The sequence below is a fragment of the Miscanthus floridulus genome, chromosome 1 (genome assembly GCF_019320115.1).
Source record: "Miscanthus floridulus cultivar M001 chromosome 1, ASM1932011v1, whole genome shotgun sequence".
NCBI lineage: Eukaryota > Viridiplantae > Streptophyta > Magnoliopsida > Poales > Poaceae > Miscanthus > Miscanthus floridulus.
Window position 1 is genome coordinate 67,934,782 of NC_089580.1, and position 17,528 is coordinate 67,952,309.

The 17,528-nt window shown below is 44.7% G+C and overlaps 1 protein-coding gene across 1 annotated transcript; it reads left to right on the plus strand.

Moving 5' to 3' along the window:
- Positions 1-362: 362 nt before the first annotated feature.
- Positions 363-5,230, plus strand: LOC136486317 (protein YABBY 3-like). The gene is made up of 7 exons (XM_066483188.1): positions 363-1,016; positions 1,135-1,407; positions 1,541-1,712; positions 2,312-2,360; positions 2,832-2,907; positions 3,140-3,217; positions 4,879-5,230. The coding sequence occupies exons 1-7, from the start codon at positions 825-827 to the stop codon at positions 4,957-4,959; spliced, it is 921 nt and encodes a 306-aa protein (XP_066339285.1). The 5' UTR covers positions 363-824; the 3' UTR covers positions 4,960-5,230.
- Positions 5,231-17,528: the final 12,298 nt, after the last annotated feature.

Genomic DNA, 17,528 nt, shown 5'->3' on the forward strand with positions numbered 1-17,528 from the left:
ATCTCAGTCACAGTAAACCAGAAAACAGCAGTACACGTGCATGCACATGAGACATATGGCGGTATACTAGCACATGAAAATAACTCCTCTTTGTCGTTGCCATCTTCCTCTAGAGCCTGGTGGCTGGTGCTCGACGACACTCGACTTCTCATGGCATGGCATGGCAGAAGCGAGAGAAAAACGCCCCACAACCCCCGTCGTCTAGCTCCCTACTACCTAGGCAGACTAGCTGCTGCTGCTGCCACTGCCACTGTCCCTCCCTCATTGTTGACCAGAGAACTCCCTAAAACACCCCCGCCCTCGCACGCTGCGCTGCGCCGCTCTGCCTATATCTCTCTCCTCACCAACCAAGGGTCCAAGGCACTCTCGCCTCTCGTCTTCTCCCCCCTCTTCTTTTCTCTCTCCCTCTAGTTGCCAAATCGCAGCGGCAGCAACAACAGATCCAATACATACTAGGTTCCATTACATCACACATCAGTCACTCCAAACCATCAAATCACACACCCATCAGATCACACAGGCAAAGAGGAGAGGGAGAAAGAGAGGGTGGTGATGAGGAAGATGAGAGAGATATACTACTAAACTATCTATCCATCCATCAATCAGGTAGCCCGGCAGCAATCGCGCTGCCGCCTTTCCACTCACGTACACCACCACCTCTCAGCTCGGTTGGTTCGTTGCCGCGTCAAATCGGGGCAAGAAGCCAGCAGCCATCCCTGTTGCAGTGTTGTTTCGCGTGCTCTGCTGTTGCTTGCACCACGCACGTACCTGAAGAAAGCAGCGATCCATTGATCGACCGGTGGTTCGCTGTCGCTACGGTCGGCATGTCGTCCTCGTCCTCGTCGTCCTCCGCTGCCTCCGCGGCCACGGTGTTCCCGCCGTCCCCGCAGCTGCCGCCTCCTCTCCTGGTGGAGAACCTCCCGCCGCTGCACCAGCTCACGCCGGTAGCCGCGGCCGCACCGGCCTCCGAGCAGCTCTGCTACGTGCACTGCCACTTCTGCGACACCGTCCTCGTCGTCCGTGATCGAATCCCTGCTCTCGATATCTCTCTCTATATGTATACATACATGCAGCTGTCCATGTTGTTTAAATCTCAAAAAGATTTTACAAGCTTCAAGGTGTGCCTTGGTGCAGGTGAGCGTGCCTACGAGCAGCTTGTTCAAGACGGTGACGGTACGATGCGGCCACTGCAGCAGCTTGCTCACCATCAACATGAGGGGCCTTCTCTTCCCGGGAACGCCGGCGAACACAGCCACGGCGGCCGCCCCACCACCAGCTGCTGTCACCAGTACTATCACCACCATCACCACGGCGCTGGCGCCGGCCACCTCGCTCAACAACGGGCAGTTCCACTTCCCCCAGTCGCTCAACCTCGCGCCCAACCCTCACCACCAATCCCTCCTGCTGGTACGCGCGTGGAGATCCGGCAGGCCGGCCGGAGACACGTCGTTGCGTGCTTCAAAGTTTGCCGGAGCTAGCTCGCTCCGAGATGTCATATATTGCATGCCTAATAATCTTGTGTCCGCGCGCACGCATGCAGGACGAGATATCCAGCGCCGCGAACCCGAGCCTGCAGTTGCTGGAGCAGCACGGCCTCGGCGGCCTGATCCCCAGCGGCAGGAACGCTGCCGCGCCGCCCCCGCACCCATCGCTTGCAGCGGGTAAAGGGGCCAAAGAACCGTCGCCGCGCACTAACCCCGTCATCAACAGACGTGAGTCCACCTAATAGCCATTCCACGCACGTCGCCAAGTGTTCTATTAATTTGCTATTTCTTCTTCGCTATCTCGGAGTGTCCAAGTTTTGCTCGGTTTCGTTCTTGAGATCGATCATACGATCAGCCTGAGCCTGGCCTTGAGGAAGCTAGGTGAAACATGCAGTTCAGTTTAACTCAAGAATACTCATCTTCTAGCTCCATGCTCGCTCTGGCTGACTAGATCAGTGAGCACACGTACAGATGGGCGAGCTAGAGACACATGCGCCTAGCTAGGTGTTGTACATGTCGCATCAATAAGTGCAACGCCCAGTCGCCCACACCGCTGGCTGGCTGGCTCGCTTTCAATCTACCGTCCGAGAGCGAGCGAGCGGCGCACATCTTTGTTTCGTTCTCGAGCTCTTTTCACTGTGAGAACCGGGCAGTGGACGCTGTTACGGTGTGCTACCAGAGTGCACCTCAGTCCATGCGCCGAGTTCCTGCGTACATGCTGTGTGCTGCATGCCGAGCAGTGAGCACTGCTGGCCGTGTTTCATGGGCGCGGCATGACTGTGTGTCTAACAGGTTTTTGTGTGCCTCGTGTCTCTCTGTCTCTGCAGCTCCGGAGAAGAGGCAGCGCGTGCCGTCGGCGTACAACCGCTTCATCAAGTGAGTGCCAGTATAATATGCTAGCTACTACATTTTTCATGCTGTGCGTTACAGTGTATAAGGCCGGTGTGGTTCTCTCATCGGTCACGGCAATGCATGCCGCCTCGTTGGCAGCAGCCGGCCGGCCGGCCGGCCCGGGCCCGGTCCGGGTACAGAGGCAAGAACTTTTGCAGAAGGAAGAGAGAGAGACCCTGATAGTTTTTGCTCTCGTTCAGTCGTTCTCTCCACTCTCTCTCTCTCTCTCTCTCTCTCTCTCTCTCTCAGGAAGGGATGAAAGATCTAGTAGTAGCGAGCAGTATTCGTTACATAAGGCATGGCAAATGATACATCGGTGATGGCAAATCATACTAGTGTCGTGTTGCTGAGCTAGCTGCTGAATAGGAGTACTGATCATATGCATCGATCTGACGTCTCCCTTTTCTATTTCTTTTTCTGCTGGCTCTCCCTCGGGGACGGGGAATGCGATTGCAGGGACGAAATCCAACGCATCAAGGCTGGCAATCCCGACATCTCGCACAGGGAGGCCTTCAGCGCGGCGGCCAAGAACGTCTGTGGTTTCTTCCCCTCCTCTATCGCCTCGCTTAGATCTTTCTCCTTCGGTTCTTTCTTATGCATGATTTCTGCTGGTGTGATCCACTCGCACTCTAGGGTTTTGTTCGTGCCTGTACTGTTCGTTGCTAGGGTTTCCCGAACTTCCAAAACCGCATGATAAGCTCCATGCATTTCCCCCCTCCTTTCTAAATCCATGTTTGGCGTGGTGGTTTTGGTTGTTGCTGCAGTGGGCGCACTTTCCACACATCCACTTTGGACTCATGCCGGATCACCAGGGGCTCAAGAAGACAAGCCTGCTACCTCAGGTGATGAATCCGTCAAAACCTTGTCAATGTACTGTTATATTTCCTCCATCACATTTTTTTTTCATTTGGGACAAGATTTGGTCAAAACTTAAAAATTACAAACATAAATATCTTTTTATATCTTTTATTTCCTCCACTCGAAATTGTAAGTCGTCTTGGCTTTTCTACGTATAAGTTTTTACTATGTATCTAGACATAATGTATATCTAGGTACCTAGCAAAGATTTGCACCTACAAAAGCCAGAATGATTTACGGAAAGGGTAGTTTGGAGACATGCAGTATATATATATATATATATATATATATATATTGGTAGAGTTTTATGTGAAATACTTGCAAAATATTTTTTTGGAGGATTTTAAAAGATAGTAGTGGTCGTGCATATGCACCAAATACCGTTATAAAGTCAAATGTGTCAAATAACTATAGCTAATATCGTCACCCCTTTTAGTTCAATAGCAAGGTTCAAAAGTGAAAAAAAAACAAATTAAATGTATTTGTTAATGTGTCCGTGATTTTCCTTGCAAAAACAAAGGGTGAGGTTGAGGTAATCTCCAATACTTTTATAGAAGATAAGATGGATTTTCTGCTAAAATGTTTTACTTCTCTTGGTTGTGACATTGACTGATATTTTATAGAAATTTATGTTCCATCAACAATTTCTACTAGTAAATTTATTATATTATGAAAGTATTTACAATAAAAAGAGAGAAATATATGTTGTCTTACACTAATTTATATGATTATATATTAACATAATTGGTATTGTATATATGAATACATCTCTTGGATTACTCAATTTTTTTTACTTGTTACATGTCCTTTGGTTCTGTCAAGTGTTGATCAAATCTCTGCCTATTAGAATAGCATTGGAAATCTTTGGAATTCTGATTTTGTTCCAGTACATCGAAATTGAGACATGCAAGAAAAACACATTTTTCATGCATAACCACAATAAACATATATAGTACATGCCAGATTGCATTTATATTCTTGTATGACTCTCTTATACTATATATTATGAACATATATATTATGAAAATATCTGCAATGAAAAGAGAGAAATATAGGTTGTTTTCATAATGCCAACCTACATGATTATATTAACATAACAATGTAGTTCAATTTTTTTTTTTTGCATTCTCTCACTAGAAAAAACTCTTGGATTACTCAAACAAAAGACAAGATGATCATATTGGGCGACTTGTAATAATGGAACCCCATCCTTCCATTATTATTTGGTATATATTATACAAATGTATAATGTATACTCAAAATTTTCTACTTGTTACTTGTCTTTTGATTCTGTCAAGTATTGTTGGTCAAATCTCGATCTGCCTATTAGATTAGCATTGGAAATCTTTGGAATTCTGATCTTGTTCCAGTACATCGAAACTGTTACATGCCTGGAAAAAAAACATTTTTCATGCATAACCACAATAAATATATATAGCACATGCCAGATTGCAGATATATTCTTGTGTGACTCTCTTATATATAATTAAGACTATAGGAGCAGTTAGCTCAAACAAAAAAGGCATGATAACATGCAAAATGTATACTACTAAGTACATTTAAGCATTATCATATCATGCTCCCAACAAATCATGGTTAAAATGATTTAAACTAAACCAAATTTCGATGCTTTTGGCTTTACCAGGATCACCAGATCAGAAAGGACGGGCTTCTAAAGGAAGGGCTCTACGCGGCGGCAGCCAACATGGGGGTTGCTCCATACTAATATAATTACTCCTACTCAAGCTTAGAGTAGCAAGTTGCTACTGTTACCTAGCTTCCGATCGAGAATCTCCTTTTAACAAGTGGCTCTATGAACTATGAAGCTATATATCTAGTGCTTAGTGACCTCTTAAATTAGCTTGGTTAAACGTTCCAATCACGTACGTACGTATATCTCGGCTGTGTAAACCTGCTAGTCGATCGATCGAGCTGATCACTTGATGGCTAGGTGTATCCTTCGTTCTCTAGCTAATTAATATATATCTATGTTTTTGCGTTGGTTATATGGTAGATTAATTAGACGAAGAGATGGGCTCCTTTTCCGGGCCCCCATCCTTGTCTTTTCTTTCCCCACTGTTTTAGCTGCTGCACAGCTGCCTGCTGCTGATGCTTAGCATCTCCAAGAGCCTTTCTAAATCTCATTCTTTAAATCATCATTTGGAGAGCCATTTACATAAAAATCGTTTTCTATATCTTTTCAGTCTCCAACAGTTTTTTCTATATCTCATGCGCACTCTAGAGAGTCATTCTCGTCTTCTATTTTTGACTAGCGAAAAATCCGAATAGAAGATGGCTATATTTGGATGACCATTTAGAAAAACCGTTGGAGGTTAGTTTTTCACCAAAATCTTTATTCCTAGTAATTAGGAAAGATATGGAGAGTCTCTTGGAAATGCTCTATCAGTCTAGCTAGCTAGCACGTACCAGGGCAGGCTAACAGTCGTGTATCTTTATCCCTGCTCTTTACTGTGTCTTTTTCTCCTCTTCTTTTATTCTTTGTCTTGGTTCTTCGCCCCCTGTCGAGTAAAGGGAGGCCAGGCCAGGGCAGCCACCGTCTGGAATCCTCCTGCTGCCCAAAGACCGCCGGTCTTTATTCGGCTCTTTGCTCCCTTGCTTATTGTTTGCTTGCGTGCTGCTGTAAGAGCTACTAGACGATGTTGGAATTCAAACGCGCCCCCCTCCATCCCTGTACTTGCAACTTTGCAAGAGCATGCAGATGCAGTGAAGCCTCCAGTTGGGTAGCAGTCGGTATTATTAGCATCGATCACCGCTACCTCTTGCTCTTTTGAAGCTCTGTGTGTTTCTTGCATTGCCATCGTCTCTTTGCGCCCCTCTGGTGTCTGCACCAACAGCAGGCCCACGGCATACACGGGCTGGATACATCCTGCTGAGTGCTGAGACCTTCCGAGCCTGGGCGCCCGGCCATGTTTAATTTGCTTGCTGTATTGTACATACACAGCATGAAATAATCGTAGCTGTGCCAACTGCCGAGGCCGCGAGTGCGGCATCCGTTTCCGATCCGCAGACGCGCGCTGCCGGCCGGCACTAACAATGAAGCAATGGGGCCGTTAAAGTTGGCGCTCAAAGCGGCGGCAGCAGCCGCTAGCTTTTTTGGGCCGCGCCGGCGCCGTTCCGGGGCACGAGGGCAACTGTTTGGTTTGACAAAGGGAAAGTTGCAAACAGAGGAAAGCGCCGGCGGGCGAAGCCGCGTTGGTGGTATCAGGGGTCAGGGCTGCTACATATATACGTAGGTTTGTTGCCGCCGGCCAGCACACCCGTGCATGTCGCCGGCCGGCCTGCTACCGGCGTGGCGACTCTTGTGCTCGACGTGACGGATCGAGCTTAGTTTGGAAAGCTGGCGCGCGTCATGGTCCATCCAGCAAGTCCAACAGACCAGCTTTTTTATGGTCACGGGGCACATGCACGCAGAGCTGCCATGTGTAGTGCTAGTAGCTAGCGCGTACATATTCGAGCCGAACATGTGATACGACATACGACCTCGCGAAGCATATGCATGCAGAGCTAATCCAACACGCGCACGCTGCAGGCTGGCAGTGTGGCAAGCTTGCAGGGGTTGGCTGCCGCGACGCTAGTAGACCAAAAGAAAACGGACCGATTGCCCGGGCGAACAGGAAAACGAAGAAACAGCGGCCGTGCAATTGAGCCACTGCGAGCCGTTTGAACCGGCTGGTTTTGTGGCGAATCAGCAATTCGTGGCGGCGCCGCGCAAGGCCGTAACCCACCCACATGCCACATGTTCGGGCGCCGCGCTAGTTGCTACAGTGGACAAAAGCAGCCACAGTGCTAGCGAAAAGCCGCCGAACAGTCCTATGGGCCGGTTGAGAAGATCATGATGGGCTTCTTGTTTCAGAACAGCTTGAGAAGCATGAGCCCCTTCAGAAGAACATGATGACTTGATGGCCTTCTTGTTTCAGAACAGGCCTGGGAAGCATGGGCCCCTTCAGAAAAGCATGATGGGCTTCTTGTTTTGGAAGAAGAAATAAACTAAACTTTAATTATAAACACCCATCTAAGGGATCCGTCTCATTGTTGTTGCTTTTCTATGATATATATTAGCAAAAATGCCCGTGCGTTGCAACGGGACACATGTTTATTGTATGACTCTCGTACAAATAGTAATAAAATATCTATTTTTTATTGAATTTATTAATTAGGTTTAACCCAACACGTTAAATAAATCAAAAAAATTATAAGGCTCGCCGCCCTTGGCTTGCTTATTGGTTGGTGGAGGCGCACGGAGAAGAGAGGCGAGCGGGCTGATACTTATGTTGATTTGTTGTGAGAGAAAAACAATGTTCATTCGCTGAAAAGTACTGCTAAAGTAGTGCTGTAGAACAAGGCCAACCGAACAAAAACTAAAAACTAATATGGATCATCACCCTCGAGTCTATATAGATCCTAATTTCTAGATGTGTTTTTTCTCTATATATGTCATTTGGTGATTATGTAACCCAACTGAACAAAAACTAATATGGAGCATCACGCTCGAGTCTAAGAAGCCTGAAGAGAAGGTGGTAGCCATTGGCATATTTTTTAAGTCAGAAAATAAATTTCAACCAAGTACATGTCCTTTAGAGGCATATCACTGGATGGCCACTGGAACTGCAAATCAGAAGAGAACTAGAGCAAGTTTATACACATCTAGAAATTAGGACTTGCCAACTGAGTTACTTGATTCTACTCAGACTGTATATTTGAACCGTAATCACATGTCTATCTAAAGTAAACCGGCAAGTCTAGCGGCAGACATATTTTAACATTATTACATATAATATACGCAAGATTATTTTAATATATGCAATACCACATCTTCGTAGTTTTATTTATTTATTATTTGTATTTTTTGTCTTGCTAGATTATTCTACTATATGCAATACCATACATAGTTTTATTTTTTTGTCATGCCAATCATATTTTCACGTAAATATTTGAAGGTGTTAGCGAGACTAAATAAAAAAAGCTTCGTTAAACATCACCTAAGTTCTTGTAACTAGTAGAGAACAGACCTTTGATCCTCGACCAAAATGGGCTCTAGTCCCGGAATTTTTTGCCCCCGGGACTAGAAATACCTTTAGTCCCGGTTGGAGGCTCCAACCGGGACTAAAGGTCCCTGCCCAACGGCTACTGCGCCAGACAGATGTGGCAGGGACCTTTAGTCCCGGTTGGAGCCACCAACCGGGACTAAAGGTATACTTTTACTCCCGGTTGGTGGCTCCAACCGGGAGTAAAGGTCTACTCCCGGGCCGTGGCTGCGCCCGGGGTTGGAAAGTTACCTTTAGTCCCGGTTGGATCCATCAACCGGGACTAAATGTTCTCCCTTTATAAATCGGCCGTCTCCTCCTTCCTCCCGGCCCCGAGCCCGAGCTCAGCACATTTTGAAGCTCACTGCAGTAGTGTTCTTGCTTCCTCCCTCCCTCCATTGTTCCTCCATCCATTCTTCGATTCCTCCGTCGATTTCTTCGATTCCTTCGTTGATTCTTCAGTTGTAAAGGTTACCAATCTCATACTCTCATTTTTTACCATTATCTTATGCCGTTTTGTTCACTATATATATTTATGGTTCTTTATTGTGGTTTTTTTCATTTGTAAGCAATTTGAGCTCAAAATCACTTCAAGCTTGTATATTTACATGAAAGAAGGTTAAAGTATATATAAATATAAAGTTAGAAAATAGTTAGAAAATTATAGCAAATCCTTACTAGTTGAACTTGCGGACCGTGTTCAGGTCGACGAGGATGTTCTCTACCGAGCGGTAACGGACGTCAAGGAGGAGCTTTGATTCTACGAGGAAGAGCGACAACGGTCGTGGAAGACCGTGTTCCCTTCCTCGTAGAATCGGAGCTCTTCCTTGACCAAGTACGGTGTCGTTCGGTGGAGAAATGCTCGCTGAGCTGATCATGTAAGCAAGGTCAACTAGTACGGATGGTTATTTATTCACATGTCCCGATATCGTCGCAGTAGTATGTCAATCACCGTACCTAAACGTAGTATATATAAATATAAAGTTAGAAAATAGTTAGAAAATTATAGCAAATCCTTACTAGTTGAACTTGCGGACCGTGTTCAGGTCGGCGAGGATGTTCTCTGCCGAGTGGTAACGGACGTCAAGGAGGAGCTTTGATTCTACGAGGGAGAGCGACAACGGTCGTGGAAGACCGTGTTCCCTTCCTCGTAGAATCGGAGCTCTTCCTTGACCAAGTACGGTGCCGTCCGGTGGAGACATGCTCGTCGAGCTGATTACGTAAGCAAGGTCAACTAGTACGGATGGTTATTTATTCACATGTCCCGATATCGTCGTAGTAGTCTGTCAATCACCGTACCTAAACGTAGTAGTCTGTTATGTGTGTACATTCCCATTCTTCTGTTAATTTGCGGAAATATCATATGAATTACTTACCTGCCGCAGTAAAAGACGAGAACACAATGACCATTAAAAATATCATTGTTTAGAGATCTAGATAATTTTATAGTTTGTTAATTTTATTTGTTTATAAAAGGAGAAATTTATAGTGTATTAAAAAATGAGTATAGAGAGTAGATGGCAACTGCTTCCGGGTCCTCGGCCTCTCATGGGTTTCCAAAGCGACTTAGGCCGGGTCTTCCTCTCATTCCATGCGGCAAGTGTCGTGATGAGACGAAGATTGTGATGGAGTACCGAGTGAAGAAGGAGGGTCCCAACAAGGATCGTATCTTCTACAAGTGTCCGGATCACAATGTGAGTTATTTTATCGTATTTAATGATTATGGTTAGTTTATACCTATTTTCATGATGGTTGTGATTAAAGTTCTAATTTTTTGTTTTAATTTCAGTGGGATGGCAGTGGACGATGTTCAGGCTTCTACTGGGAGGAAGAGTATGTTGAACTCGTGCAAAAATATCTTGCACAACAGGCAGATACGGCGGCTAATGAGGCAGTGATCCAGCCGAAGAAGCCCAAAGATGTTGCACAATCGGGGGATCTATCTGTTTTAGTTGAGATTGGTCGCGAAATCCTTGTGCTCCTAAAATGTATTTTAGCTTTAGTTCTTTTAGTGGTAGTTGGGATTGTCTACATTGTAGCGATGCTTTCATAAATTTGTATCTTTTGTGGTGGCATGCATGTTGTATAAATAATTAATTATGATCTAGGTTTTAATACGATATTTATGTCATGTAATGCAGATGAGCCGTTATTGGATGTATAATGCTGATCGCCGCTCCCAAGAGTTCATTGACGGCATGCATTCTTTGTTACGTGCGGCCGAGGCAAACAAACACGACGGTTTCATGTGCTGCCCATGTGCCATATGTAAGAATACGGTGGAATATCCTTGCTCAAGGACTCTTCATTCACACTTGTTCAAGTCGGGTTTTATGTCAAACTATATTTGTTGGGCAAAGCACGGAGAAACCGGTGTTGTAATGGAAGAAGGTGAAGAAGAACAATGGGACGACAATGATATTATTCCTGATGGTGCATGCTTCAATGATACTGCAATGGGAGAAGCTGAAGAAGAGGTAGCCGCAGAAGATGAGCCGGCTGATGATCTTTGTCAGGTCATTCGTGATGCACAAAGAGAATGTGAAAGTGAAAAGGAGAAGATCAAGTTCGAGCGGATGCTAGAAGATCACAAGAAATTGTTGTACCCAACTTGTGATGCAGGGCAGAAAAAATTGGGAACCACACTAGAATTGCTGCAATGGAAGGCAAAGAATGGTGTATCTGACAAGGGATTTGGAGAGTTACTAAAAATCCAAAAGAAGATGCTTCCGAAGTACAATGAATTGCCCGCCACTACCTACGAAGCAAAACAAGTTGTCTGTCCTATGGGGCTAGAAATAGAGAAGATACATGCATGTCCTAATGACTGCATCCTATACCGTGGCAAAGAGTACGAGAAATTGGATGCATGCCCGGTATGCCATGCGTCGCGGTATAAGATCAGGCGAGATGACCCTGGTGATGTTGAGGGCGAACGTCCGCGTAAGAAAATCCCTGCCAAGGTTATGTGGTATGCTCCTATAATACCACGCTTGAAACGTCTGTTCAGAAACAAAGAACATGCAAAATTGTTACGATGGCACAAAGAAGACCGTAAGGTAGACAATATGTTGAGACACCCTGCTGATGGGTCCCAGTGGAGAGCAATCGACAGAGAATTCCCGGAGTTTGCAAATGACGCAAGAAACTTAAGGTTTGCTTTAAGTACAGATGGTATCAATCCTTTTGGAGAGCAGAACAGTAGTCATAGCACTTGGCCTGTTACTCTAAGTATCTACAACATTCCTCCTTGGTTATGCATGAAGCAGAAGTTCATTATGATGCCTGTGCTCATCCAAGGCCCGAAGCAACCTAGCAATGACATCGATGTGTACCTGAGACCACTTATTGACGAACTTCTCATTTTGTGGAATAAAGAAGGTGTACGTGTGTGGGATGAGTACAAACAGGAACACTTTGATCTGCGAGCATTGTTGTTCGTAACAATCAATAATTGGCCTGCTCTAAGTAATCTTTCAGGACAGTCAAACAAGGGATATAATGCATGCACACACTGCTTCGGTGATATTAGAGGTGTATTCTTGAAAAAATGTCGAAAGGTCGTGTACCTTGGCCATCGTCGATTTCTTCCTGCAAATCACCCCGTAAGAAAGAAAGGTAAGCATTTTAAAGGGAAGGCAGACCACCTGACCAAGCCTCGCAACCGAACCGGTGAGGATGTACTCGATATGGTCAATGATGTGAAAGTCGTCTTTGGAAAAGGACATGGAAGCCAACCTGTTCCGAAAGACGCTAACGGTCACGCACCCATGTGGAAGAAAAAGTCTATATTTTGGGACCTACCCTATTGGCAAGTCCTGGAGGTCCGTAGCTCGATCGACGTGATGCACCTGACGAAGAATCTTTGTGTGAACCTGCTAGGCTTTATGGGTGTGTATGGAAAGCCTAAGGACACATTTGAAGCACGACAGGACCTGCGTTGTTTGAGAGAAAGAGACAACCTGCATCCAGAGAAGACAGATGATGGACGCCATTACTTACGTCCTGCTAGCTACACTCTAAGCAAAGAGGAGAAGGAAATCATGTTTGAATGCTTAAACAACATCAAGGTACCATCTGGATTCTCCTCGAATATAAAGGGTATTATAAATGTGCCAGAGAAGAAATTCTGTAACTTAAAGTCCCATGACTGTCACGTTCTCATGACGCAATTACTTCTAGTTGCATTAAGAGGAATTCTACCTCCAAATGTACGTCTAGCCACTGTAAAGCTATGTGCATTCCTCAATGCAATTTCTCAGAAGGCAATTGATCCAACTGATCTAGCTAAACTACAGAATGATGTGGTTCAATGTCTCGTCAGCTTTGAGTTAGTGTTCCCTCCTTCCTTCTTTGATATTATGACACACCTCCTAGTTCACCTAGTCAAGGAGATTTTCACTCTCGGTCCTGTGTTCCTACACAACATGTTCTCCTTAGAGAGATTCATGGGAGTCCTGAAGAAATATGTTCACAACCGTGCTCGCCCAGAAGGAAGCATCGCCAAGGGCTATGGAACAGAAGAGGTCATTGAGTTCTGTGTTGACTTTATTCCCGACCTTGACTCGATTGGTGTTCCTAAATCGAGACATGAGGGGAGACTAAGCGGAAAGGGGACACTAGGGAGGAAAACATATATTGGTACGGATGATGATTATTTCAATAAAGCGCACTACACAGTTCTACAGAACTCCTCTTTGGTAGATCCGTATATTGAGACACACAAGGATCTCTTACGATCCGAGTTTCCAGGGAAGACTGAAGCTTGGATTACGCATAAGCACATGGAAACTTTCGGCGGTTGGTTGCGAAAAAAATGTCAAGGTGATGAGAGCATCTATGAGCAACTGTATTTATTGGCTATGCAACCATCATGGCATATCGTCACATACAAAGGGTACGAGATAAATGGGAACATATTCTACACAGTAGCCCAAGATAAAAGGAGTACCAACCAAAACAGTGGTGTCCGCATAGATGCCACAGACCCGAATGGGAATAAGCAGACATATTATGGACGCATAGATGAAATATGGGAACTAGAATATGCACCTACTTTGAAGATCCCATTGTTCAAGTGCCAATGGGTCAAGGTGACCGGAGGCGGGGTAACAGTAGACAATGAGTATGGAATGACAACAGTAGACCTTAGTAATATTGGGTACAAAGACGAACCATTCGTCCTTGCCAAGGATGTGAATCAGGTGTTCTATGTCAATGATATGTCTACCAAACCAAAAAGAGGGAAAAACGATAATGACTCAACCAAAGAGCCAAAGCGCCACATAGTTCTTTCAGGGAAAAGAGTCATCGTGGGAATTGAGGACAAGTCGGACATGTTAGAAGAATATGAAAAGGATGACCGAATTCCGCCCTTCAAAGTGAACAAAGACCCTAGCATCTTGGTAAATGATGAGGACACTCCATGGTTACGAAGCGATCATAACCAAGGGACATACGTAAAGAAGAAGTTCACTGCTGTGCCCACTTGATGATATAGTGATTTAATATAGTGTGTGTTTGAGATATTATGTAATAATTGTGAATTCAGATGTTTATTATGTCATGTTTCAAATTAAATCAATGTTTGATTTGGTGGGATTTCTCTCTCAAAAAGGTAAATTAGGATACTGAGTGATGAAAAATTAAAATATTAACGTTAAAATGATGTGAAAACAAATTTCCTGTCCAAAACCAATAATTTTAATAATTTTAATTAAACACTACATTTTTGCATTAACGAAATAATAAATATTAGTTACATTATGTTTTATAATTCTAACAAAAAATAAAAAAAAGTTAGGTTATCGATTTTTCCTATGTGCAATAAACAAAAAGAAAATTCATATTTTTAACAAAATAATTTTATGCCTTTTATTTAATTTACTATGTATTTAATAAAAACTATTGCATTTCTATTGTATTTAACAAGACTATTGCTTAAAACAGGCGGGAAATGAAACTGCAGGCCACCTTTACTCCCGGGTGGGAAGCCCACCCAGGAGTAAAGGTGGGCTGCAGTTTCGTGGCCCGTCAAAAAAAAGCCTTTACTCCCGGTGCGTGTTACCAACCGGGAGTAAAGGTAACACGTACCGGGAGTAAAGGCACCTTTACTCCCGGTTGGTAATACACACCGGGAGTAAAGGATTTTTACTCCCGGTTGGTGGCTGGCACCGGGAGTAATTCTCTCTGCTATATAACCTCCAGCGCCTGGCGCAGATCGATCCGCTCGTCTTCTTCCTCGTCGAACACCGCCGCCCTCTTCTTCCTCGCGCCGCGTCCGTTCGCCTTCCGTGACACCGGCGCCGCCGTCTTCTTCCTCGTGCGGCCTCCACCGCGCGCGCCCGTGCCCCTCCTCCGCGCTTGCCCATGGCCCTTCACCGCGCCCTCCTCCGCGCCCGAGGCCCTCCACCGCGCGTTGCCCCACCGCGCCGGCCCGAGGCCCTCCAGTACACTGCCGAGCTTGATCGAGGTGATATATTCGTCGATCTCTTTGTACATTCGTCCGAGCCCTCCACTGAAGAGTTATAGATCACGTCGAAAACTATAACTTTGGTGTAAGCCATGTCAACGGTCGAGGTTGATTGAAAATTCCAAATTTTGAATCACAAAATCTAGAAACTAAAAATGAATATTTGGAACTATAAATGATTTTAAATAAAAACATATCTTAAGGCAAGTTTTGAATATTTGGATATTATATGGATAAATTAGCAAGTTTAATTAGAGTGTCAAAAACTGCATTTTATGGTACACAAATACATTTTAAGATCACTGGGACCTGAACTCATGACAGTATAATTAAGGACCACCAATGAAATTACTTTAGAAATTAATTAGATCGATGTAAATCCATGGCTTGTATAATAAACACGCTATATATTATTTGGAAACAACGCTACGAACCATCCGCTAATGAACTTTCGTTACGAACTCCTCAGGATGGCAACCATTGTCGTTGTCACTAAAGCTGAAAATGATCCAGCCCATCAACCGCCATATATTCATCACTATATGATATGCCATTATTTCAAGATGCAGTTTCAATAGAAGAATTTTTTCTATCTTCATAGATCAATGTTTGTTAACGAAATTTTATCCAAATATATATTCATGTAGGGTCTTTTTTTAAGGATTTGTTGTAGGATATATAATGGTCAAATAGGAACTCAATTTTGATACCCAGTTTGTAAACTAAGCGTTTTTTAGTTTATCAAAAATATCACATGTGATGATGTTAGCAGTTTTTGTTGGACTTGCATGCATGGCTACAGACAAATGAAGGAAAACTTCAATGTTATAGATTTTCTCATAATGACTTATACTTACATTATTAACATAGAATTTTCTCATATGATGAATGACTACATGGTTCACATGGTACATAGGATCACAACATCACGCACCGACACCGCCCCGGCCCGCCTCACGTCGTCGTCGTCGTCAGCACGCCGGCCCGCCTCACGTCATCGTCGTCAGCACACCAGCCACCGCGCCGACACGTATATATACGTCATTTGTATTCATATGCATTTCGTCCATGCGTTTCTATGTATACGGCGGAGCACCGCCGCCCTCGTTCACCCATGTGTACAGACATATATACGGCGGAGTGGAGCACCGCCACTCTTGTCACACCGCCCTTTCTCATGCCCTAATTCGCCCTAGTACCGACGTAGTTCGTCCTAGTGTGGCGAATTGCGTCCGTGATCGAGGGGCGAGATTTAATAATGCATATTGTTTGTAGATTTTACGCATGTAATAAGCAAAGATTTGACGTACTATATATTAGTTTTGTTTTTTGAAGCTAGATGGCCGACCCGAGAAATATGGATGAGGAGGAGTTGATGATGAATTTGATCAACACTGGCACTCAAGTTGCCGGCGATGATGGTGCTAAAAATAATGTGCAAGAGGATGTAGATGACGGGAGCCAGTACTTAGCTCTTGAACAAAATGAGCAACAACATATTGGCCAAGTATATATTTTTTATTATTAGCTATATATATTATCATATGTCTTATGTGTGCTCATGACATTAAAAATAATGTTTATGTTTTGTAGCCCTCTGGATCGACATCAACAACTACAACGAAGAGTAAAAATGTTCGAGGTCCCAAAAAGCCATTGGAGGGTCGCTTCATCATCTCGGAGTTCAATGTGGATACAGGAGAACCGGGGGCGCCGAATAAAATGAAATTTGTGCACCACTGTGGTTACCTTGTACGGGACCGGCTCCCGATTAGTACCCGTGAATGGAAGAAGAAGACCAATGCTCCTCATATCAGTTTTGTCTCCGATCATGACAAGGCGTTAATTTGGAATGATGTCTTGGTACATTTCATGCTCCAAACAGATGGTTATGATGATATAATAGATGGTGATGAATTGAAGGAGCGAGTTAGGGATTGGGCAATGAAGAAAATGGCCACCCAGTTTCAGACTTGGAAGAAACACCTATACACGATGTATGTCAAGAAGAACATAGCACCAGATTTTACTGTCCCAGGCCCGATCTCAAAGCAGAGGCCCTATTGGGATGAGTTTGTACAGTACAAGACTTCGGAAGAGGGTGTGAGTCGGGTGATAAAGAACCAACGTAATGCCCAACAGAAGACATACCACCATACCTTGGGATCAGGTGGCTACCCAACTGCCATTAAGAAGTGGAACAAAATGGAAGCAGACCTTCTTGCCAAGGGTATCAGACCAGAATCACTCGAGTGGGGAGAACGTGCAAAGAATTGGTTTTTCGGTCATGGGGGAACACTAGACCAGGAGACAGGGAAGTGCGTTTATGGCGCAAGACTGCAAGAAGCAGCAGAAAGATTGTTTTATGCTTAGAGAGCTACTGCTAGTGGTGCGTTCAGGCCCAACAGAGAGAAGGATGAGCTGACATACGCCATCGGGACTATTGAACATGGTGGCCGAACTAGAGGCAAAGGAAGTGTCTCGTGGGAGCATGGATTCCCTCAGGACAGACCTTCCTACAGAAGTCGCCAGAGAAAGAAGGAAGAAGATGCACAGCGGCTCCAGAGGTTGGAGGAAGCGGTGCGTGAAGCACAGGAGCGGGAAAAAAAACCTTGAAGCGAGAATGCAGGAGGAAATCAAAAGGCAAGTGCAAATAGCAGTGAGTGCAAGCAAGCAGGCATCAGAGCCAGGAATCAACATTAGCCAATCTGTTCAGTTGAAAAGCAGCTGCGCTTCCACGGAGATACCAAATCAAGGGGACACAGGACTGCGCTTCCC